The sequence below is a fragment of the Dermochelys coriacea genome, chromosome 1 (assembly GCF_009764565.3).
Source record: "Dermochelys coriacea isolate rDerCor1 chromosome 1, rDerCor1.pri.v4, whole genome shotgun sequence".
Taxonomy (NCBI): Eukaryota; Metazoa; Chordata; order Testudines; family Dermochelyidae; genus Dermochelys; species Dermochelys coriacea.
Window position 1 is genome coordinate 143,289,470 of NC_050068.2, and position 25,463 is coordinate 143,314,932.

General features: G+C 40.5%; 1 protein-coding gene across 4 annotated transcripts in view; it reads right to left on the minus strand.

Moving 5' to 3' along the window:
• Positions 1-24,056, minus strand: part of PCYT1B (phosphate cytidylyltransferase 1B, choline) — a 47,398-nt gene extending 23,342 nt beyond the window's left edge. Inside the window, exons 1-6 of one of the 4 annotated variants that reach the window (XM_038370727.2) lie at positions 23,685-23,823; positions 20,545-20,674; positions 9,350-9,449; positions 5,400-5,516; positions 2,768-2,919; positions 631-709 (exon numbers count right to left, since the gene is read on the minus strand). In XM_038370727.2, coding sequence (XP_038226655.1) covers positions 631-709; positions 2,768-2,919; positions 5,400-5,516; positions 9,350-9,449; positions 20,545-20,580 — 484 coding nt within the window. In that variant the 5' untranslated portion in view covers positions 20,581-20,674; positions 23,685-23,823. Of the gene's footprint in view, positions 1-630; positions 710-2,767; positions 2,920-5,399; positions 5,517-9,349; positions 9,450-20,544; positions 20,675-23,684 lie in introns of all 4 variants that reach the window. The other 3 variants (XM_038370755.2, XM_038370745.2, XM_038370718.2) reach the window with 3 other exon arrangements.
• Positions 24,057-25,463: the final 1,407 nt, after the last annotated feature.

Sequence of the window (25,463 nt, forward strand, 5' to 3'; positions counted from 1 at the left end):
CTATGGTTGGAGAAGGAATGTGAAAGGGGCTCACACTCAAAGACAGACACGAATGAGCTTCTTTCTCACTTATCCTAAGATCACATTAAACTCCTTTAAGGCCCTCTTGCAGTGCCAGAGTCATGTAATGGGGCATTGGTGTAAATGCGTATCTGGTCCTAATGATTTTAATTGCTAACTGTACATTTTCCCCATAATAGGAGTCACACTTGTGGGTCAGAATAGAGCTGCACCTTAGCCTAGGGAAAACAGGTCACTTAATGTTGGCCATGGTACTATAGGTACATGGGAAGTAAAGTCCTTTTCCAGCATTTCAGTACTACTTACGAACCATCACAAATCACAACAGTAACCGAAGCAGGAATGTTTACTGCCTAACCAAATGGCTTCTGGAAGGTTACAGTTGTAACCTATTTTTGTTTATCCAGCCCAGGGCATCACCAGTGGTTTCAAGATGTGAACCTTTCTGCTGAAGTCAGCAGCACTTACTTGTTGACAGGCCAGAAATGAATGTGCATTTATCTCTGTTTTCCCTCCTCCAGCAGGTGTGGTTACACAGCTGTAAAATACATAGATGGGCTTTAAATAAAGGCTGAAATGGAGAGAGTTAAAACAGAAAATTGCCCTCACCTGCTTCCTTTATGTGCTTGTACACATCGTCCGAGCCAGCGGAGGAGTATGGAATGTCGTCATGGGCTACAAAATCAATCTGCAAAAGATACAGGAGGAGAAACAATCTGATGCAGCCATCAGGGAATCTGCATTGGTTTTGGAAGGGCAGGTTTTTTTCTGAACTATGTTTGCCTGCCTTTGAAAGTCTCATCTGAAAGGTACTATTTAAAATATTGCACTGGGGCTGGGGCTACAACAGAGCACACCATGTGGTAACACTCAGGACTTTTGGCTCCAAGAGCACAGGTATAACACACCCTTGCTTTGTGTGTGATGTCCTCCTCTATGCACAAAGGATAAGGGACCTACTGCTGCTACTGTCACCTACAGGAGATCTCCTTTAACTCAAGTGGCAGAGAGTTGACTTTTAAAATTGAAGGAGCAGGGTTTCTATTCCCAGCTTTCCATATTTGTATGTATGTGTTTTGTTTATCTAGAAACTGTCTAATCAAACTGTAGATTCATTACAAAGGACTGTTTCATTTGAGCTGAAGTAAAATCCAGTAAGCTGTAGCTGCATTTGAGTTTATATATACTGTAGGGCAGTCAGTAGGGTACACAAAAACTCACATGCACTTGACCAGGTCTGAAGTTCTATCCATTAGAGGACAATGGCACACGTACATACTTTTGGCTGATGATGGCAAATCATTGGGAGATTTGTCTTTGATTCGGTGGGAGCAGTTCAGGGGCATCATTTCAGAAAAATTCAGAGGCAAGGGGCCAAGTTCTGTCAGTGTTTAGAAGATTATATGTGATTGTATTATATCCTGCAAAATCTGGGGGGATGGAAAACAAAAGTGGAGCTCAAAGAGCTATGAAAAGTTTGAGGAGGTCAAACCAAGGTCAGGGAGAGCACTTGTCCCTCTTAACCCATAGCAAATGATGACCCTGTGCAATTGATTCTTCAGCAGCTCTATGCCACCTGAGGATCCCTCTATGCAAATCAGCCCAAGCACACCGAACAACTGGTCCCCAGGTTTTTCCTAAAGAGAGACTGAGCCCTGGTCTACCTTACAGAGTTAGGTCACTGAAAAGCAGTTTACATTGACCCAACTCTGTGAGTGTCTACGCTAAAATTTTGCTCCCGCCAACCTAACTCGCCTGCTATACTGACTTAATAGCTCCACCTCTGTGTCAGTGTTGATGTAGTTAGGCTAATGCTGTGTCAGTGTAAACACTGCATTGCTTACATTGACTGTTGCTAGCTTTCAGAAGCCGTCCCACAATGCCCCACACTGACAGTTCAATTGGTGCAAGCGCTCCTGGTGAGGATGCGCACTGCTGACAGAAGGAGCAAAGTATAGACACACACACAAGCAATGTAATTACTGTATGATGACGTAAATTAGATTGATTTAATTTTGTAGTGTAGACATGATCATATATAGTTTGTTGCTAGACTAGTCCCTTATATCTGCCCCTGAACATTAACACAAAAGAGTATTCTTGTTTGTTAGGCTAACAAAAATTATCTAATCATTATCCACTTGATTAATCCAGATGCGGGAAACCACCATGATCTCTTGTCCTATTGCTTTAATCCAATCTAAAAAATGCTAACTCTGTTCTTAGTATTTATTTGGTGGATCTCACTTGCCATGGCATCAAGAAGATAACATGCACTTCACTTATATTATAGCCTCAGGAATTAGGCTTTAACTGTATGAAATAACAAGTGGGTGCCTCCGAATATGGGAGTACCTGGCAAGTTGTGGGTATTTTCAATCCTTAGTCACTTTCTAACCCATGGGAAGCCTCATGATATAAATCCCTGATGTATGCTTAGCTCCAAAAGGCAGGAGATCTGAGAAGAGTGTCCTGTTATCACAGGTCAATGAGTTAAGTTTGCATTATTGACGTGCTGGTACTTTGAGTCAGTCTCCAAAAAACAGAATACATGCCCACTTCTACTTACATCAGAAAGAGCCAGAGAACAGAAAGTTTTCTGATTTAGAACTGGCAGGTGATTTGTAATAATTGGCTGTCGGGAATTGAATTACTTAATTTATTCCAGCTAATAGAATCGTGTATCCTTGTTATGTATTCCCAGCAGTTAATTTACAGAAGGAAGGGGTCTGGAGAAGAATGGCACCTTATGTTTTTCTAGGAACTCCGGTGTGAGCGTCCATGGAGCATCTCTGATGACTTCATCTACGTAGCGACAGTGTCTGAGTGCCTCATACCGCTCGGTTTCATTCATTACAGTGAAACCTTTGAACTTGTGGGTTAGATCATCACTGCAAACTGACATAAGAAAAATCAACAAAATATTTCTATGTTAACTTTGCACAATTAGGGCATCTGGCTGGTAAGAACTTTCTGATCAATATCCTTATTTTAAAGTTGTTTGTTCAGTTACATTCCATTTTCAACCCAAATAAAGATGTGCCTCTTTCTGTCTTTGGAACAGAGACCAGAAGTGCATGCTAAATAGGAGGAATGCTCTGCAAAGTTCCAGAAATTTGTCTACACATCTCTAAATCACTGTTGGACAGTTATATTGAAACCAGCACAAATTAATAGCAAACAAGTGCAGTCAGAGTGGCCTGGGCTATGGGTTTAGCAGATTGCACAGTATGTGAGGTTGGGCCTGATCCGTATTCAAACAGGAAATCTCTGAGGAAAACCCAGCTGTGGGATTGTAAGAGGCAGTATGCTCTTGAGGAATGTTGCATAGGATGTGGACTCAGGAAATTTTATATTCTAATCCTGGTTTTTAAGAAGCTGGGAAATACGGCCTATATCCCGGGGCTGTTGTGTTGATTAGTTAATGTTTGTGCAGCATTCTGAAGGTGTAAAGAACTATACAAATGTTAAATCTTATTACTGCTGCAAGAAGGGTTATTGATAACTCAGCAGCTAGACACTCTCCCCTCTGTATCAGCGCTGATCTAATGCTCCAGTGTGGTGCTAGTGGATGCTCTTCTGCTGAAAGTGTCATTTTTTGAATAAGATGTAAAATAGAGGTTCTCACTACCATGATCATTAAAGATTTTAAGGCGCTTATACATAATCAGGAGGAGTTCCTTATTACTGGAGTCCTGGCCAAATTCTAATTCAAATAGTTATATACTCATCTAGACTTTCAAATGGGTAAGAGATGCCTCACTTCCCATTACGGAGTTGTGATGTATGCTGGCAACAAACGTGCCACAGGTCAGTGCATTTTCAATAGTGAGTGGAAATATCTCTCCGTGTATTTATTTTTATTTATAGTCTGTAAATCGCCTTAGGGTCTGGTTCTCCTGGAAGAGACGTGCTCTATCAGTGTTAGTGATTATCAGGAGGTAGCATTTTTAGTTTATTTCTGATTTGTAGAAAATATTTCCTTTTAATTGTGCCTGTCCACCTATGGTACATTCCCGTCAGCCACCAAGGGCTTCATTCTGGTTACCACACTCTTCTGGGCTATTGGTTTGCAAGTTATTTATAAGATCTATTTAGTGAATTACTTTTAAAAAAAATCTTAACTCCAAATAAATGTTTACACAACAAGAAATATGACAACAAGATGCACACAGTGAGACATGTGACACCAGACTTTGGTGCAATGCAAATTTTATGTGGGGATTGATGGTTGACAGTTTTCCACACCCACCAAGAGACAGCACATTATTGGGAGAAACTGATGAAGATAGTTGAAAGCTTGCTCCCACACCCAAAGAACAGTGGGTGAAATGCTGGCCTCACTGAACTCAATGGAAATTTTGCCATTAACTTTAATAGGGCCAGGTTTCATAGCTCCCTCCCGAATTTGAGACAAGGTCCCCTACAAAGAGCAGCTCCTGTATGCATTCCCATCTGTTTGCCCCCTACTCTGTCTGGGTCAGTTGGAAGAGCATGGGAGAGCTCTTAACTGTTTCCTCCATTATGGAACAGATCTTCCCACCACCTACATTTGAACTGAAATAATTTAAGTATAAAATCAAAGTGTGAATAAGAACAAGATGCTGCTTTTCTAATTTTTTTTTTTTGGCAGAGCTGAGGCAATGATACAAAATAATGCCTCACATTATTCATTTGAATGTTTCAGTGAACTCATTTGAATCACTCTTTGTTAATGTTTGAGCAGTAGAGTTTTGCTGTCAAAAAATATTTTTGAAAAACAAATTTCAAAGCAACATGCACTAGTGTTCAAAGACACCAAACCTTAAATGCACATGTGCAAATATTCACATTAGATGTGCTTGCACAATCATCCAGTCAGGAAACAAAAACAATACTTCTCTGATATATGACAACTTTGGAATGTATTTCATCAATCCATAGACTAACAAATTCAAAAAAGTTCCCCAAATAAATGAAAAAGAAATCAAAATCAGCTCATGGATGTTTTGTGAGCTGAAAAGTATGCTAAAAATCATTAATTAGATTATTAGTTATAGATTATTCACTCATCTCTACCATTTTACACTCCTGAGACTGTAAATAAAAAAGATAAACACTGGTATGGAGACAGTCTGCCCTCAGAGTCATGCAGGCATCTCCCTTTAACTAGACTGGGAACTGTGCCTATGCAGCTGAGGACAGAGTATGACTTGACTCCTACTTTATTTGACATAATTTTAAGATGGACTATATTTTTAAGGTGTAAAATACCATCAAAACGGGAAGTAGTGCTCAAAGTCAGAGTGTATAAACAGCTGCAGTCGAGAACATGGCAATACTGCTCCTCTGCTACTTCAGAATAGAGGCAAAAATCCAGTAAATAGATGTGTTCTTACCTCCTACTAATAAGTAGCTATTTGGGAAGAGAGTTTTGGCTTGCATAAGAGCTCTAGCATGGCCGGAGTGGAAGAGGTCAAATATCCCATCTGCATACACTCTAACTGGTCTGTCAACTGTGGGGAAAGAAACACAACAATGATTTGACTGGAAGATAGCTAATATCATGACAATTTTTAAAAAGGGCTCCAGAGGTGATCCCGGCAATTGCAGGTTGGTAAGTCTGACTTTGCTATCGGGCAAACTGGTTGAAACTATAGTAAAGAACAAAATTGTCAGATGCATAGCTGAACATAATTTGTTGGGGAAGAGTCAACATGGTTTTTGTAAAGGGAAATCATGCCTCACCAATCTACTAGAATTCTTTGAGGGGATTGACAAGCATGTGGACAAGGGGGATCTAGTGGATAGATTAGACTTATATTTTTAGAAAGCCTTTGACATGGTCCCTCACCAAAGGCTCTTAAGCAAAGTAAGCTGTCATCGGATAAGAGGGAAGGTCCTTTCATGGATTGGTAACTGGCTAAAAGATAGGAAACAAAGAGTAGGAATAAATGGTCAGTTTTCAGAGTGGAGAGAGGTAAATAGTGGTGTCCCCCAGGGATCTGTACTAGGATCACGCCTATTAAACATATTCATAAATGATCTGGAAAAAGGATAAACAGTGAGGTGGCAAAATTTGCAAATGATACAAAATAGCTCAAGATAGTTAAGTCCCAAGCAGCCTGCGAAGAGCTACAAAAGGATCTCACAAAACAGCATGTCTGGGCAACAAAATGGCAGACAAAATTAAATGTTGATAGATGCAAAATAATTCACATTAGAAAACATAATCCCAACTACACATATAAAATGATTGGGTCTAAATTATCTGTTACCACTCAAAAAAGAGATCTTGAAGTCATTGTGGATAGTTCTCTGAAAACATCCACTCAATGTGCAATGGCAGTCCAAAAAGTGAACAGAACGTTGGGAATCATTCAGAAAATATCACATTGCCTCTATATAAATCCATGATATGCCCACAGCTTGAATACTGCATGCAGATTGGAATTGGAAAAGGTTCAGAATAGGGCAACAAAAATGATTAGGGGTATGGAACAGCTTCCATATGAGGAGCAATTAATAAGACTGGGACTTTTCAGCTTGGAAAAGAGACGACTAAGGGGGGATCTGATAGAGGAGTATAAAATCATGACTAGTGTGGAGAAAGTAAATAAGGAAGTGTTATTTACTCCTTCTCATAATATAAGAACTAGGGGTCACCAAATTAAATTAATAGGCAGCAGGTTTAAAACAAACAAAAGAAAGTATTTTTTCACACAATGCACAGTCAACCTGTGGAACTCCTTGCTAGAGGATGTTGTGAAGGCCAAGACTATAACAGGGTTCAAAAAAGAGCTTGATAAGTTCATGGAGGATAGGTCCATAATGGCTATTAGCCAGGATGGGCAGGGACGGTGTCCCTAGACTCTGTTTCCCAAAAGCTGGGAATGGGCGACAGGGGATGGATCACTTCATGTTTACCTGTTCTGTTCATTCCCTCTGGGGCACCTGGCATTAGCCACCATCAGAAGACAGGATTCTGGGCTAAATGGACCCAGTATGGCCATTCTTATGTTCTTATGATTTTCAGCTTTAACAGGAGTTATGTGTAAATCCAGCTGATAAGTTTTGGCCTCTGGTAAGAATGTTGTGGTTTTGGTTTTTTTTTCTCCTCAGATATGCAGAATTACAGAGGGTAAATTTAAAATGTTTAGTCTGCTTACTCTTCTGCATCCTTGGGATGGGGCGCCTGCCCCACACTGGACTCTAAGGGGTTAATAGAGCCCTTGGAAGGGTGCACAGGAGGTGACCAATCAGAGAGGGGCTGGGCTGGACCATATAAGAAGGGCTGCCGAGCAGTTTTGGTTACTTCCTGGAGCTTGAGGAGGGAGGTGGATTGGCTGCCTTGCAGGTTGAAGGCAGTAAGCACCCTGGATAGAGCAGTGCTGCAGGCAGAGACCCAGGGAGATAAAGGCAGCAGCTGGTGGGCTACAGGGATCTGCAGGCTGAGGCCCTGTGGCCAGGGCAAAGAGGGTGCTGTGGCCGTGGGAAAGTGGCCCAGGGAAATCTACTGAGGAGTAAGAAGGGGTGCCACAAGCAGCGGCCATCTACAGGATCCCTGGGCCAGGACCCAGAGTAGTGGGCGGGCATGAGTCCTTCCCTTGCCACTGAGGAAGTGGCTAGACTAAGGGACTGTAACATTCACTGGAAGCGGGGAGTACAGAGTGCGGTGGCACAGTTGGAGGGCTGTGTCATGAAGACAATGCCCTGGTCCTGGGAGTGATGTGGGTCCCTGGAGCAGAAGTGACTGTGGTGAGATGCCACCAGAAGAGGGAGCCCTGGCTAGAAGAGCTGATCCCTGGAACATCCAGCAGGGGGTGCCTCAGTGGTGAGTCCCATCCCATCAGAATCCTCTTTACTGTGTTCTCCCCAAGTTGGCCTCTTTATTATCCTCCCTTTTCCCTGAATTCTCACTTGGAAAAAAGGTCTTTTTCCTGTCTCACTCCCTTTGTGTCATTTCACTTTTTTCTCTGCTCCCTGCCTTGTTCTTTTCCTTTGCTTAATGCTGTATACACGTTTGTTTCCTCTTGCAGCTACACCTTTCCTCTTCCCTCAGACGCTTCTTGTTTCTGATTAACCTTTCTATCTTTCCCATTCTTATTGCCTCCTCCTGTTTGCTCCCTACGACCCATCTCTTCCTGTGCCCCACTCATCATGCCCTAGCACTGGGCTGCAGGCCTAAAGGGGAACTGCTTCACTGAGTGTCATGCCTGGTCACTTTGCTACAGTTAGGAAGTCCCTGTACAACTGAAAGACAAACAACTGGGGCTCTGAGCTCCAAAGCTGCTGCTGCAGTGCAGCAGAAAGACATGTCACTGCTCAGGATGACCATATCTCCCATGACTCAGGTGAAATGTGGAGAAAACCATATTTCTTGGAAAACTCATTGGGAAGATGGGGATGCTTCCTCAAAGCAGGATAATAGGCAGCTTTTTGGGGCCCCCTGTAAAACCATCAATTGGGATCCTCCCCACCATCTGAAAGATCCATGATCCAGAGTACGACCTACCCTAAACTCCTCTTCCATGATACCAGATTAGAGGGGAACAGGTGAAGTGTTTAACACTTGTGTTTGTATTATGTAGAAAAATAGTGGATCAACATTTCCATTTAGACAGGCGGAGGGAGGAACTTGTAATGTGGCCATCCAGGATCTCAATAAAGGGAAAAGCTCCCTGATTCCCTAAGGCTGTAATTCCTGTCAGTCAGCATGAATCAGCTCATACCCCACACCATTTGGAACTGGAAAATGGGCACCAAACATCACACTATTATTGTGGGGCCTTGATGCTATAGTATTGCCTGTACTGCTGGCCTTGACTGTCATTGTAATGTCAGAAAGGAAAAAGTGATTTCTCACCACTATAGGTACTCAGGCAGAGTATATATATACACTCATAAGCTGTGATGCTGTCAGAGGAGATATATCACAGCTGTGATGCAGAGGCCATGAAGTGTGTTTCGAAATGTGAGGAAAACACTCATTTTAGCCAGTATCCCATATGATTTCAGTATCCAAATAACCTGTGTGTTGAGATTTGCTGAGTTACCTCTTATGTCAAAATCTCACTGCCCAGCATTTTTATACCTGTTCAGAAAGTAACCCTGTACATTTAACAACTACCTTAAAGTGTGTGGGCTGTATCATTAAGAAACCATAAATATCCTTTTGTTACACCTCCCTGAGCCCCAAGGTAGCACACGCTGCTCCTCCTTCTCCCAAATGAAGAGTGCTATTGTAATAGTGAAATACTTTCACAACTGAAAGGCTGTGTCTGTGGAAGCTGCTCTTAGTCCTGTTAATGCCACTGTCAGCAAAGTCTTGATTAATTGGATGTCTCACCTGGTGTTCCCAGGCAGGCCTGAGTGATGGTTAGTTTCTCATGCGGGGCTTGGCACTGACAGCTTATTTCACCGGCAAATGGAGCAGGTGCAATCAGAGTCTGGAAGGCAATGGAGGGGTAGAGACAGAAAAAAAAATTACATGAGCAAATATCTAGTTCATACTTAAACTAGGAAGACAAACCTGAATCATTTCATTGTATGTCAGTGAGTCCTAACTGCATAATGATGGCTTGTTTCCTTTTTGAAATCACTTATGAGCTCACCCAATTTATATAAAAAGTGCCAATTAACCACTGAAGAGACTATGGTGTTTATAAAACACCTTGCAAACTAAACCTTGGTCTTAGTCAAGAAGCTCTAATGTTTTGGAAATGGTTCAGGAAAATAAACAATCTATCCACACACTGAATTCAGGTCTCTCTGGCTATAGGCCCAGAGTGTAAGAAGTTTAGTTCTTGGACTGTTGATTGTATGCGCTTTTTCTTTCCCTGGGCTATGTCTTCTGTACTGAGGAAATCCAAAACAATCAGCTGGCACAGTAGCTTGTCTGCTGGAGGACTCAATCAGGGTGAGTAGGGTTCCATTTTCCTTAGCATCTTTCCTGCAATTTTCAGATAAAACATCTACTTTTTGCTATTTATCATTTGTGAGCACGGGATAGTTGTACTCAGATCAGTGTCCAAATGCCCAGGAGATAAAACACTCACATATATATTAGAAGTAACTGAAAAACTGATTAGACTCTAGGATTTTGGAAGACACTAACTGACCATCTCCTCACTAGCTTTTGAGTGGATTGGGCGCAAACTCCACCCACTGACAGAAATTAGATATAAACTACCTGTATTGAATTTTTCATCAAGCAAGGGTCCTTGATACTTCATTTTATTATTTATAAAGGGCATAGAAAGTCAGGGCTGGACTAAGGTAGGAAATCCCAGTGAAATTCTGACTGATTTATCTGGAATTTCTTTCATTATTATTTTTTGTATTGAAGTAATACTTAGATGCCCTGAGATCAGAGCCATTTTATTAGATGGATCTATATATACATATAATAAGAGAGAGTGCCTGAAGAGTTTATTCTTGAAAAGTACAAGAAAGACAAAGGTGGGAGAAATGAGGTGGTATATCTCTATTTTACAGATAGGAACCTCCTGATACAGCGAGAGATTAAATGTTTTGTCAGGAAGTTATCAGCAATTATAACCTCTAGTATTATATGTCTTGCACCTTGTGATTTGATATGGGGGGGAAATACCATTTGCTTGTTAGTTTTGAAATCTCCATTAGTTGAAAGTAGTAATCAATTAACAATAAAAAGGTTTTCTCCTTTGTCAAAAGCAAATACATCCCCTATTAGTCTTTGGGATTTCATGGCCTTGCATCATCTGTCTTGTTTTTTTGTTCTTTGGAAGAGACTGCATGGAGCATATTAAGTTGTCCTATCTCTTATTTGAGCACTCATCATTGGCCATAACAAAGTATTTCTTGCCCTTTATTTACATTTTTCAAAACTTAGAAGACTGCTGTGTCATTTAGTGGGCATTTCTCAGCAATGCTAGAACACTGTGTCTCCTTTTACCAAAAATTGCCCACTTATCTCATTTCTTTTCTTGGAATGGCTGATATGGTTTCAAGTTGATGACTAACTTTGCTCTTAATTTAGGCCATTCCTGTAAATATTTATTTTTTCTTGATGACAAATCTCCATACTTGACAGGCACTTGCAATGGGAACTTTTTTCTTGAGCTGAGAGGGTGGTTTCCACTGTTACATAAAAGTGAACTCTAGGATTTGTTTGTTTCCTATCTTGGTTGGGATTCACCACCAATATTGCTTTTATAAAACTCTCATCATTCCTACAGATTTAAAAAATCTCATGTATTGTCGTGAAGCAGCCCTACTTTCACTGATGCCTTCATCATGTTAAATGCAACTGCCAAAATTAAAAATAAAATATGGGAAAATCAAACTTTCTATTTGGGTTCTGTGGAAGGGAATCCTGTTCAACTAGCTGCCTACATAGCACACTGCACACTCGTTTCTTTATTTTCTAATCACTGTCTTTTTGTTTCTGTCTCCGTGGTTGTTGCATGCTAAACTGCCTTTTTATCTCCAAGCAATGTCAAGTTACACAACATCCCACACAGGCTGCTTCATGCTGGGATAAAGAGGAAGGCAGGAATGTTAAAACAATAATGGCTATGGTCAGAGGCCTGAAACTGGTAATCACATCCTAGCTAGGTACAGGCTGTTTTCTGCAAGGTTATTTGAAAAAAATAGGTCTGGTTTGCAGCAAGAGATTTTTTTCTTTTTTTTTTTTTTGCTAGTCAGAGTAAACCTTTTACCCATATACATGTCTTTTTCAATACTAAGCAGCTTTTTCTCTCATCCCCTACTAAAGCCAAGGACATCCTGTTTTAGCTTCCCACTAACCTGGGCCTTGTTAGAAAAGGTCTTGCCAATTCTTTTCTTACCATGTGTCCTCTCGACCTTCAGACATTAAAACGAACAGTAATTAGGGACAAGAGACTAAAATCAGGAATATGTCAAGGAGGAACACGCATTCAGAAATGCATAAAAATGTGCTTCTAGATCAAACAGACTACAAAGAAGACTCTCAATTGGTACCTGAGGCTGTGTCATTGAATCTAGACTAGGAAAAATAGTCGCTGAACCTAGTTACTTTTGAAAATGGAACTTGGCCATCCAAGTTACTTAGCCCTTGAATGCTGAGAGGAGCAAATTGGAATGCCTAAATACCTTTACAAATATGGGCATAAGTGCCCAATTTAGCCCTTGGCTATAGTAATTGTAAAAACAATATGAAATCATCCTGACAACACTGAAATCCCCCCCACCCCCGTTCTAACCAGCTTGAAAACTGTTTCAGCTAAACTGGAGCCATAGTATAGACAGGCTTGGGTGGCCTGAACTGTTTTTATTGAATTGGCTTCAAAATCACCTTAAACCAATTCAGCAAAATCAGTGGTTTTGAAATCAGGTGAGTATAAATGGTTCAGGCCACCCAACTGTATGGCTCCAATTAGTTTTTTAAATGGTTAGAATTTGTGGGGAAATCTCCCTGGTGTAAACAAGCCATCTCCCTTTAGCCTGAAGATCCCTGTGTACCAGCTGAGCAGTGGATCTAATTTTGCATGCTGTCTCCCGGCCTATCAAATTTGGGTGTGGAGGATCTGGCATGATGAGTGGTTTGAGATCCACATTACCACTGCACCTGGTTTCTGTCCATTCCAATAAGTAATCTCTAAGGCAGTGTTTCCCAAACTTGTTCTGCCGTTTGTGCAGGGAAAGCCCCTGGTGGGCCTGGCCAGTTTGTTTACCTGCCGCGTCCGCAGGTTCGGCTGATCGCGGTTCCCACTGGCCACGGTTTGCTGCTCCAGGCCAATGGGGACTGCAGGCAGTGGTGCGGGCCGAGGGACGAACTGGCCGCCGCTTTCCGCAGCCCCAATTGGCCGGGCACAGCGACCGGGGCCAGTGGGAGCTGCGATCGGCTGAACCTGTGGATGCGGCAGGTAAACAAACCTGCCAGGCCCACCAGGGGCTTTCCCTGCACAAGCAGCATCCCAAGTTTAGGAAACACTGCTCTAAGATACCCATGTGTTCTTGGTTCAAATCATTAGCTGTGTCTGACAACACAAATCAGATTAGTTTCTTTTTATTTGAGTGTACAAAGAATGTTGCAATAACAGGGTTTGCTATGTTCCCACCCAAGGAAATATCTCTCTCCATCCATTTGCCAGCATTTTATATTTCAAACAGATTTGCCAACCAGGACACTGAAGGTAACTCTTTTCTCCCCATTTATCCACCTGTGCCAGTGACTTCAGAAAAACACTGAGCCAGAGAAAATATAAACAAATAATATTTTAGTTCAAAAACAAGAGTACTAATGAACAGTGTGATTAATTCTGCCATGGTGGCATTTACCTGGATATAGTTATCCAGGAACTGCCTTCTGTTTCTGGTGCAGTTCCCATGCCTGAAATTTGCAGTGAGAGGGTTGCAGAATATGGCCTGGCTCCTTATTTTTCTTTCATCTGTCCCCTCATGTTTTATGCCTTGATTGTTAAACCCTAGCTGATTTACTGTTGAAAAGGACACAGGTGAACAGAGGCAATTTGGAGGAAATAATTTATAGAAAATTTTGGAACTGACTTCTTCATTTTCCCCCCAAAGAGAATAGTTTCTATAAAGGGTTTGAGTTACCTTCCTCTGACTCTATGTGCTAGCGAAGAATTCAAATGTCTCCAAAGGGGAGGAAAAATCATCAGAACTCTTGCCAGGAGAAGTCCCCAGTATGGATTACTTCCTTAAACTAGTAAGAATAGACCTATAGGCCCAGCTTTTCCCTTCTTGCCAGGGAAACTCTCCTAGAAAGTTTCCCTGATCTCAGATTATGAGGTGTTTGCTGAGATTTCTCCAATTACTCTGAATTCAACACAGTGAAACTGGTAGATCTATACAAGGAGGAATTTGGCTGTGGATTCTAAATCAGATGGCTGTCCAACAATTATTAAAGGCACACTCCGTCTAAATGTATTTTACAAGGTGCTGTTACTTGTAACCACTACAATTTCTATAACTTTATGAGAATGGGGTGGGGAACTGATGTAAGGAGCTCTCTCCCCTTCCATCTATTGAAAAACTGAGACAAAAGACCTGAGGAGCAGATTGTATTTGCACAGATGCACCTACTTTGTGTAGGTGATCAGCGGAGAGACCTACTTTACAAAATGATCAATTTTGGCTGCTTTGGGTTAAAAGGTACTTTAATTTTGGATGCAGAGATAATGAAATGTTGATCCTTATTGTATAATGAATGGGGAGCAGAACTGTCCTTAGCCTGCCCTAATTGATGGTTACCCTAAGTTTACCTCATTTGCTAAGCAGGGGGTAAGGATGCCAAATCCAAGTGAAAGTCAGAGGGCGTGGAGACAGGGGTTTCTACCTAGTGGTGTGACCTCTTTTTAAGGAGTCCTAGATATCATTTGACCCTCTCTCTCCAGTGTTTAAAAATAGACTCCATTGAGAGTCCTTATTTCTGCTCAGTAATCACTACCGCTGAAATCATTCAGCAGGTCTAGGCCCTTGAACATTAGACCTGGTTTGTGGACACTGTCATGGTGAAAAGCAACACAGCGGATTCAGCATCAGTGAGGTTCCCCGCTACCCAGTGAAATCACTAAGAAGTGGGCTAAGTGGTGGCTTGCATTCTAGCATTGTGGCTAGAGGCAGTGAGTAGTGTGAGTGGCAAGCAGAAGCAGCAGTGAGGAGTGGCAGGGATGACAGCTGCAGGGGTCACCCGTGGCAGCGGAGGCATTACTCGACCATTCCCCCCCTTCAGGGGTGGAAGGTGAAGCTGTGTCAATGCACTGCTGGATTCTGGGACTTTGCTGACTTCACACAACAAAGCGTGAGTGGGTGCAGTGGAGGGAAAGGGGAGTGGCATGTTCATGGCCATTTGTCCATTGGACTTTCACACTGCAAGGTGGAAAACTGAGGCAAAGGACACTGCCCAAGATACCGTGGAGGCAGGTGTTTACTTATAGTTTGCATGCTTTTGAATCACTGATATTTTTCCAAAGTAATACTGTGTTCCCTCTCTGTTTTCTTTTTGAAGTTTTCTTTTGTTGTGCATACCCTCAGCGCTTGTGAGCAGGGAAGTCTTGCCTATTAGTGTAGTCTACACAGCATTTCAAAACCCACAGCTGTGAGTCTCACAGCCTAGGTCTACAAATTCAGGTTTGTGCTACGGCACTAAAAAAAGCTGTATAGGCATTTGGGCTTGGCCTCTGAGGCCCAGAGAGGTGGATAGATTTCAGAGCTCCAGCCCCAGCTGCAATGTCTACAGTGCTGTTTTTAGTGCCATAGTGTGAGCCCTGTGAGCCTGAGTCAGTAGTTCTGGCCTCTAAGACTCATTCCTGTGGATTTTAAAACGCAGTGTAGACATTCCCCTGGATGCCTCTAAGGGTGGTGATTGGTTTTCCCAGTTTTCTGAATGGGGATTCCAGCTGGTTCTGGTTTGTATTGTTAAGAGGAACATTATAAAAATGTTAAGAGGAACTGTAGATCTTGAACTCAGCCCTTTTTACTGCCACCACCACCTTGGAGGTGTTCAGTTGGTTTACTTGATATGTTTGACAGCACTTAGTGTACAGTCAGTTTCATTATATCCCTTAGAACAGGAGTGGGTTGGTTTTGTTTGTGTGGGTCTTTCACACAGCAACAAGGGAGAGAAAACATTTTTTGAAAATAGGAAAATGTTGTTGTAAAACCACAGAATTAGCAGGAGGATTCAGGGACAATACTTTACACTACTTTTATCTCATTTTTTACTCCCTACATTTCAAGTTGACAGTCTCGTAAAAGCAGAGAGAGACTTTAGACCAGTTCCAAACTGAACACTGATTTCAATGGAACTAATCCCATGCATACGGATTAGTCAAGTAAGGACTTGTAGCACTGGACCCATAGTTTGCAAACAATGACTATAAATCAGGAAACATGAAAATCTGAAGGGAAAATTTAAAGCAGTTTTCAACATATTTGTTAAGAATAAAATACTACCAAAAATCTTATAAGTAACTGAAGAATGAGAAATATACACATGCTGGGTCTATAAAACATTAGGCCTAAAATATGAGCATTCCTTGCAGATGAAGAATCTCTTAAGGCAGTGGTTCTCAAACTTTAGCAACCCAAGGACCCCCACTTTGATTTAAAATTATTCACGGACCCCCAGGCCCCACCCCACCCCTTCCCCCAACATCTCACCCCTGCTCTTCCTCTTCCCACTCCACCCTTTCCCCTCCTCTTCCCCAACTCTTTCTGCCCCTCCCCCAAGTACCCCCATCCCCACTCCTCCTCCTCCCTCCCAGTGCCTCCTGCACGCTGCTGAACAGCTGTTCAGCGGTGTGCAGGAGGCACTGGGAGGGAGGGGAGGAGTTGATCAGTGGGACCCATGGATCCCAGTTGGAGAAACACTGCCTTAAGGACTATCTAGGTCTGCCTCTGGGTAGACAAGGAATGCCTCTTGAAGGACCAGGTGTTCAGGGAGTGAATATTTAGTCCCGGGGATAGGTATCTGATTTAAGATTCTTTTTTGCATCTATTATTTCATGATATTACCTCACAATTATAAATTAAAACTATTACCAGTAACCATGACCCAGCTGAGGTGTATTATGCTGCAGTTACAACTTAACTGCCCTTTTATCTCTGTGTACCTCCAGGTAAAGATTCTGCAAGTGGAATTTAGTTAAAAGTTCTGTTGATGATGCATGAACCAAATGAGAATCCAGCTCATTCTCAAGAGTAATTCAGAATAATCTATTTATATTTTTAATAATATTTTTAAAAAATTCATCCAATTTGCAAACAATCCAGACAGCCTTTTCCCAAGTACTATCTGGGTTCATCCTCCATAAAGTCATGTTATGCACTACTAATCTTTGTGTAATAATTATTGACTAACTATAATCACAAGATGCAAGTATAAGTTTCAGAAAGAAAGAAACAATTCAGAAAATTCTTCCCATTATTTTACAAAAGCACATGGTGATATAGAATCATAGAATCATAGAATATCAGGGTTGGAAGGGACCCCAGAAGGTCATCTAGTCCAACCCCCTGCTCAAAGCAGGACCAAGTCCCAGTTAAATCATCCCAGCCAGGGCTTTGTCAAGCCTGACCTTAAAAACCTCTAAGGAAGGAGATTCTACCACCTCCCTAGGTAACGCATTCCAGTGTTTCACCACCCTCTTAGTGAAAAAGTTTTTCCTAATATCCAATCTAAACCTCCCCCATTGCAACTTGAGACCATTACTCCTCGTTCTGTCATCTGCTACCATTGAGAACAGTCTAGAGCCATCCTCTTTGAAACCCCCTTTCAGGTAGTTGAAAGCAGCTATCAAATCCCCTCTCATTCTTCTCTTCTGCAGACTAAACAATCCCAGCTCCCTCAGCCTCTCCTCATAAGTCATGTGCTCTAGACCCCTAATCATTTTCGTTGCCCTTCGCTGTACTCTTTCCAATTTATCCACATCCTTCCTGTAGTGTGGGGCCCAAAACTGGACACAGTACTCCAGGTGAGGCCTCACCAGTGTCGAATAGAGGGGAACAATCACGTCCCTCGATCTGCTCGCTATGCCCCTACTTATACATCCCAAAATGCCATTGGCCTTCTTGGCAACAAGGGCACACTGCTGACTCATATCCAGCTTCTCGTCCACTGTCACCCCTAGGTCCTTTTCCGCAGAACTGCTGCCGAGCCATTCGGTCCCTAGTCTGTAGCGGTGCATTGGATTCTTCCATCCTAAGTGCAGGACCCTGCACTTATCCTTATTGAACCTCATTAGATTTCTTTTGGCCCAATCCTCCAATTTGTCTAGGTCCTTCTGTATCCTATCCCTCCCCTCCAGCGTATCTACCACTCCTCCCAGTTTAGTATCAATATGTATAGATATGTATAGATTCATAGCTTTTTATGCCAAAAGAGACCATTATGATCTAGTCTAACCTGCATTTCAAGAAGTGGTTTCTGCATCAAGCCCATAGGCTCTAGCTCAAACAGAAATTATCTTTTAGAAAGTATGATATATTTTAGAGGTATGTTGAGTCCCAAACTCAAACAAAGCACAAGTGAAAGAATCAAATATGTACCAAACATCAGGTACACAAGATGGAAACAGGCACAGTTCTGCAATTCAACACTGCTTTGGTACAGAAAAGCATTTCATGGGAGTTAGCCACCAACACAGAACCACAAACAACCCGAGAACAATTCTTTCATCAACCTAGCAGCATCTACTTCTGGTCTTAGGTTGGCTTACTTACATCACACGGGGCATGAAGTTTTTCATGGCCTTGATCAATGTAGTTAAGCCGACCTAACTTTATAGCATAGACCAACCCTTAGTTTTGGCAAATCTTTGTATACAGAGCTGGCTGTGTTGGTGGTTTCTATATATGTATTTCTGACAAATGTGAATAGTTCTTAGCTCCTTCCTATGGGTTTTTTCTGCTTTAGTATTTTTTATGTAGTAAATACCTTGCTTTTGTTGTCTAGTTACACTAGCCTTTTTACTCATCTTCCTTTAGGCTGTGATATAGACATTCACAATAACTGAAAAAAGTATTGTTTGAGAAATAGACAATGTTCAACTGAAACAGCAAGTTCCAAATAGCATAACACACATACATGTGAGCAAGAAATACAATACATTCTATAGTATATAATATTCGCACCAATTCTCCTATGCTGTGTGTGACTCTTGTAATGACATCTCAGTAGTTCTATATATCTGATAAATAATGCAACATCTTGTTGCCAACATAATTTAGATATGTAGCAATGGTGTGACTCTTAGTGAAGTGAAAGGCAAATCACACTCTAATTTTTGGTGGTGACGTGCTGCAGGCAAAGAAAAAATATTTTAAAAGTGTGCCAAAGAAAGTCATGTACATATAAAGGAAGGCCAGATTTGACACCCTTTTTAAATTTTTGGTCCAAAACAGCCAGAATTCATGAATACTAGTTTCGGGTCCAAATACAGTACACAACTTGTGCAGGGCTACGATCACCTACATTTAGTCAAATCATGCCTCTTTTAAGCTTCAGACACAGCCTTATTACTCAATCATCTGCTCTAATGCTCCTTTTTCATGACAGCATAGATCCAAATTAAAGAAGTGCCGATAGCAGGCTCCCTAAATCACACCACATTGTGGAAAAACAAAAGCATGGCTGGTTTTGTAACTATAATAAAGCCCTTTATATCTATAATGTTACTAACTATAAAAATTAAAATCATATGCATTTGTTGAGGAGTTTACTTGTGTGAACAGGTAAGAATATCTGAAATACTTCTAGAGCTGTTATGTATGAATCATCCTGAATCACTGTTTAAATATCAGATCAAACAAAAAGGAAAAAAAGTCAGAGATCAAAATATTGAAAGTCAAGGCCAATACAGTTTTTAGAAACAGCTTCTTCAAATTTCATACTTAGTCGCATCAGTGGGGAATAATCTCTACAGCCATTATAGCTCTAGTTTAAACCATTATTATTTTCACCGAGTAAGACTGATATATACTAATCTTTCTCATCTACTCTTAACTGAAATGTTAGCATTTTTCAAAACTCCTGAATAATTTCACCAACACAACTAGCATATTTTAAAAAATTACTGTAAAAATGATTAAAGCCCCTAAGATTAAATTTTCAAAACTTTTTAAGTGACTTGAGAACCTAAGTCCTGTTTTCTAAAGGAACTGAAGGCATTTAGGAGCCTAAATCTCATTGAAAGTTAATGGGACTTAGGCTCCCAAGTCATGTAGTGCTTTTGAAAAATTTACTCCTAGAGACTTATTTTGGAAGGAAGAGACATACAGTATGAGTAAAGAAAACTCCCACTGCACTTCAGTGAAAGGTCAAACCAAGTGGTAGTTCTTCAAGATTGTTTTCAGGTAAGTTTCTATGTGTATTGTTTTTTAACTTCAGAACTGTAATTATAAATTGCCATTGCTTCTTTTTGTTATAGACACTGTCTGGGATTGTTTCCAACCCCACCTGTGAGCAGGTGCATTGTCGTTATTATTTAATATTTAGGTTGTGGTAATTCCCACGGGGTGATAGATGCTTTTCCAAACCCGGATAAAGACACCGGCCCTGTTCCTGCAAGGAGCCAGGAGCTATCCACAGGGAATTAATTGCAGAATCAAGCCCAAGACTGCATCGTCATAAACAAACTAAATAAATAGGTTCAAACTGCTGCATCTTCCAAATTAACTCTCCCCTCCCCCTTTGATCTTCTGTATTCCACATGCCTCTGCTTCCTAGCTAAACTAAGAGCTTGACTATGCTGTGGATTTTTAGCCAGCTGAGGCTAAAGGTCACTGAAGGTGTGTGAAGAACGGAGCTATTAATTGGCAGGCAGATGCATGAAAATAAGGAACAGAGAGTCGGAGAATTAGAGGGAAGGATGGAGCAGGGGGTATCTACTTCAATATGAATTCTTAGTGGAGCCTCTGACTGATTTTTTTTTTTTTTTTTTTAGTTCAAAAATCCCAGACAGCATCTGCAAAAAAAAAAGAAAGTCATGGCAATTTAAATAAACAGTCCTACCTATAGGAAAAACTCGTATTTCAATACACATTGAAACTTACCTGAAAACTGACTTCAGTATCTCCTGCTTTCCTCATTCACTGAAGGACACAGAAGTTTCCTTTAGTCCTACTGTGACACTTCCTGCCAAGATGGCAGCCTCCATGACATAAAGTCAGAGGGAATGACTGACTGAAAAAGAAATATTTACATTGTGACAGATATTAATTAAAATATTTGTTGTTTTGGGGTATAAATAAACCATTCTTTTTTTAATTAAAAAGCCAATAACAGTAAATATCTACAATACAAAATATCTATTTATGAAGTCTACTGACTCCAATTCCGTCTGTGAAAATATGTATTGACCTATGAAAGTTTCATTATTAATTAATGGACTCTTTCTTCAAGCATTTCGTGTTATTTGATCTAATTTCAAATTATATGTATATTTAGATTTAAACAATAGTTTTTTAAAAAAACCTGCCTATACAAAGAGTTCTAGGTGCCCTGACTATTCATTACTCTCACACCAACATAATGACCACCCAGTAGCATGAAAATAACACAAACTCAGCTCACTAATATTACATAATTGCCTGGTAACAAATTAAAATACAATATAATAAAAGTATAGTAAAGTTCTTTTAATTAGGCCTCCCCAGTGGACAGCCTTGTATCCCGGTTAAGTGGCTGTTCCAGTTAATGGTCCAAGCCAACTCCTATTGACATCTTAGGAGTTGGTTCAGCAACTAAGAGAAGAGGCTATTTAACAAATCTGAAAAGACTTAAAATGAAATCCAGTACTGTACTGAATAAGAATAATGGACTAGATCCTCAGTCGATGCAGGGCATAGTTCCATAGTTTTCAATGGAGCTATGCTGACTTACACCAGATAAGGATCTGGTCGAATATACACTACTTTCCATCTTTAGTTGATCTTTATTAGTTCTTTTAATCTTTATCATTTCTGTACATAAAGAACAAAGCTTAGAAATTCAAGCCTTTTATTACTCTAAGTTCCATTTAACCCTTCTGGGCATTGGCTATCAATACTTCCCCTTTAAGACACACTTTTGCCAAAAGAGTTCTGATTAAGCAGCAGTCAGGACCATTCACTATCATGTGGATAGTGGATTGTATTCTTAAATATTCAGGACCATTCACTATTAGGTGGACTATATTGTATTCTTAAATATTCTGACTTCTCCTCTATTTCAACATTGGCACATTTATTTCACCAAGTATGGAGGTAAGCCAGATATGCAGTCCCACAATCTCATCTTGGAAGTATGAGTTTTCCATAAATCTTTATTCCAAGTGTCTCTATTGTCATTACTGATTTATTAATATTTATGAAACTCTAAAACAGATTATTATGAGTTCCTGTTTTGCTCATGTACTCTGGTTACCCCCTTCATTTCCATAGGAATTCTACTGGAATGACATATTGTAAATACCTGCTTCACACTGACATTTCCTCCTTTAAATTCTTTTTATGTGACAAGATAGAAGGTATATAATGTATTCAAAAGGGTTGTATTATGTGTAAGAAACCTTAACAAACAGCATTAGTAAACACAGTGCAATACAAACATTTTAAAAAAAAACCCACACAAAGCCTTTCCATTTATAAATTAACAGTTTTTTTTAAAAAGTTGTTAGTTAATTATAAGAAGAGCTAGTGGAAAATGTTAATTTAGGCCAACTCCAGCAACTGTTGCTATTTGTCAGAACAGTATAATATTTGAAATATAGTGTTAAATGTAATTATTGAAGTTGGATTTTTTTAAATTGTTTTAATTAAGGTTGTGATTTAATTCTGGTGATAAATGATCTCATTTCCAGTGCTAAACTATTGCATAAGTCATACAGTGTCACACCTTATTGATATCCATTTCTCGGGCTTTTTTCATATATATCATCATTATCCGTGCCTTGTGGTAACACATATAGGGAAAGGTTAACAATTACCCTTATCAAGAACAATAAACCAGACAGTCTTATATGCGGAACAACAATAAAAACATTCCAAATGTAAGAAAGATTAGCACATGAAAATACACAGCTCTCGGATGTTTGCACTTACGATGCAGCACCCCAAATGGAGCCTGTGCTTGTTTGACTATGAAGTGGCCTGGTCTGCCTGAATGAGCCTTTTGTCACCTTCAGTCAAAGACTAACAACTTGTTTAATTATTACACACCTTCCCCACCCCACAAAGTCCCATTTCTCCACACTGCACCTTCAAACAGCACTCTTTTAATCAATTGGCAAGCTCCCCTTTCAGATATAAAGGATGGGTGGCATTTACCATAATTTAGAGTCCTAAATTCCAGTAGAAGCCTCTCCTCCAAAGTTCTTCATGACTTTAGAAAAGCAGCAAGTAACACTTCATTATCTTGTCTTATTTGTTAAAAAGCTGAATCCTGCCTGATGCAGAATGAACCTGCAGAACCCTGGGAGTGAAACTGAACAGTGATGGTGGAAGAGGGTTTAATTCAATACATCAGACATACAGGGATAAAGGAACGCTCTACTGTATGTGCAGCCGGCTTCTCTGAATGCACTGTTGTCATACACTAATTAAGACCTGCAGCTCTTCTTTTAATGCAGCTTTCCCGAGTCACATGCTTTCCATACCCTGAAGTGAAATCATGGACGCATACACTGGCAATTTCATTAGAACCTTTTAGAAATGTGGGTGATCTTGCCATATCATTCCGCCCCCCCCATACATGCATCCTTAATTCACTGTCTTTTATTTAGGGATGTGGCAATTCTGCTTATCTGTCATTTTATTTCCCAAAGTCAGCACAAAGACAAAGAACAGGCAAGGATACAATGAACAGCCTTGCTGTAAATCCGAACCTAAAAAGGCTAAAGAAAAATGCTATTTTTACATTTTCTGACAGGTTTTGTTATAGAAAGAGACCTGCCATAACAGAATATTAACCTCTTCCTCACAGACAAAAAACACAATAATCCTATATCGTCTGTATTTTTTCCACAGCTGGTATGATAGTTTTTTGTAATCCAAGTTCTCCCAGTGCAGACCCTAAACACAATCAATTGAGATAGATTAGGCTGCAGCTGAATTCATATTTACATGTTAAATCTTTGAACAATTGATTCCTTTACATTCTAATAAGGCAAAGAGCTCTGGGGTGACAAATACATGCATCCTTTGTCTTTACTTACCAACCGAGGCTGAGGGCATGTGTGTTCTATCTCCTCCATGGTTTCTGAAAGAAGCTCATTAGAAAGGGATTTTGGGATACCTGTTTCTGACTCAGCATCGGTGGTGAGCACTGGCATGGCCAATGAATGTTTGTTTTTCTCCGGGATGCCCTCTCTGCTGTTCTCTTCGCAGACAGATAATGTTTTTCTTTGTCATGTAATTCTGTTCCCCCCCACCACCTTTCTTCTCTCTCCCTTCCCTTGAGGAATTAAAGGTTATTCTTTCAAGGAGAAGTGAAGAGGAAAGGCCTCAGTTTATCACTATAACAACCAGCCAGCAACAGAGCAGCTGGTGTGGGATACAGTATTCTCATTTGCATGATGTCTTCTGGTTGGTTACTGTCACCATAGTACCACTCCATCTGATTTATGTGTTATATTGATATTAGATGATACACACCGCACCAGAACTTATGGGAGGAGGGGTTATTTAGCACTATAAGACTTTGTTAATGTGAACAAACACAGTTGCACTCTACATATCAGACAACCCCCCCTTCCCAAGATATATATTAAAATTCTCTCAAATTATACCCCCATCTGGCATGATTAATAGAGAAAGGTACTCACTTTTTGTATGTAACCAAGCTTTAACTAGTATTGCACTCTGTTGGAGATCTATAGACAAAAACTGAGGACCACATTTTATATATGGGGGACTAAGATGCATGTGCAAAAAAAGTGTGCATTTATTGTCATACAAAACCCATACTTGCCTGCACAATTATAAATTGTTACATACAGATACCAGATATGCATGTAAAAGCTCATTCTAGTCTAGGTAATTCCTTACGTCCTGGCTGAGGCACAATGGTAAGGTGATGTAGTGAGGCTTGCATTGCTGCTGTCCATGCACAGGGTGTAAGACTGGGAGTCAGCCAACTGGCCTGCCTCTGCCATTAGCCTCCTAAGTCACCTAACCTTTCTGCTTTGATTTTCACAATAAAGTGGGATAATAATACTTTACTTTGAGATCTTTTACTTTATTTCGCTATAACAGTGCAAAGTATTATTTTTCTAAATTGAAATCACAAGGCAATTAACAGCTTGATATATCTGTTAACTAAAGATCAATGACCTATACAGCATTTTGTGTTGCAGAGGATGTGTTCTACTGACATGGTAATGCTGTTTATAAAGAGAGTCTTAATTCACCCAAAAAGAAAAGGAGGACTTGTGGCACCTTAGAGACTAACAAATTTATTTGAGCATAAGCTTTCATGAGCTACAGCTCACTTCATCGGATGCATTGCTTTGCTGTTCTTTCTTGACTTGCGTCTTTGTTTCTTTGGTGCTGAAAGGACAGCTCCTCCAAGTGGAAACTTTACTTGTGGCATCAATTGGTGAAAAATAGATATAGAGAGGGACTGGTTATCCGGCCCAGTTCATGCTAACACTTACCGTGCACTGTTCTTAATACTGTATTTCCAGAGTCTTCAATGACTTTGTCCACTGGTGATTGATTATTGATAGAGCTCCATTTTTGCGATTCTTTGTGGAAGCGCAAACAAAGACCGACTATTAATATTTTTACCACCATGTTATCTAGACCTGCTCATCTAGCCACAGCCACTCACGGTAGTAAGCACTGCGCACAGTTGTAAATGTTTGAAGGCTTGGTCCCTAGCACACCACTAAAATCTGCAATGCTATGTTTTACTACAGGGACTTGAGAGTTGGACTTTCAAGGTAGCTTGAAAGCAAAAATGTACTGCCCTTCTTTTTTGACATTTTGGAGGG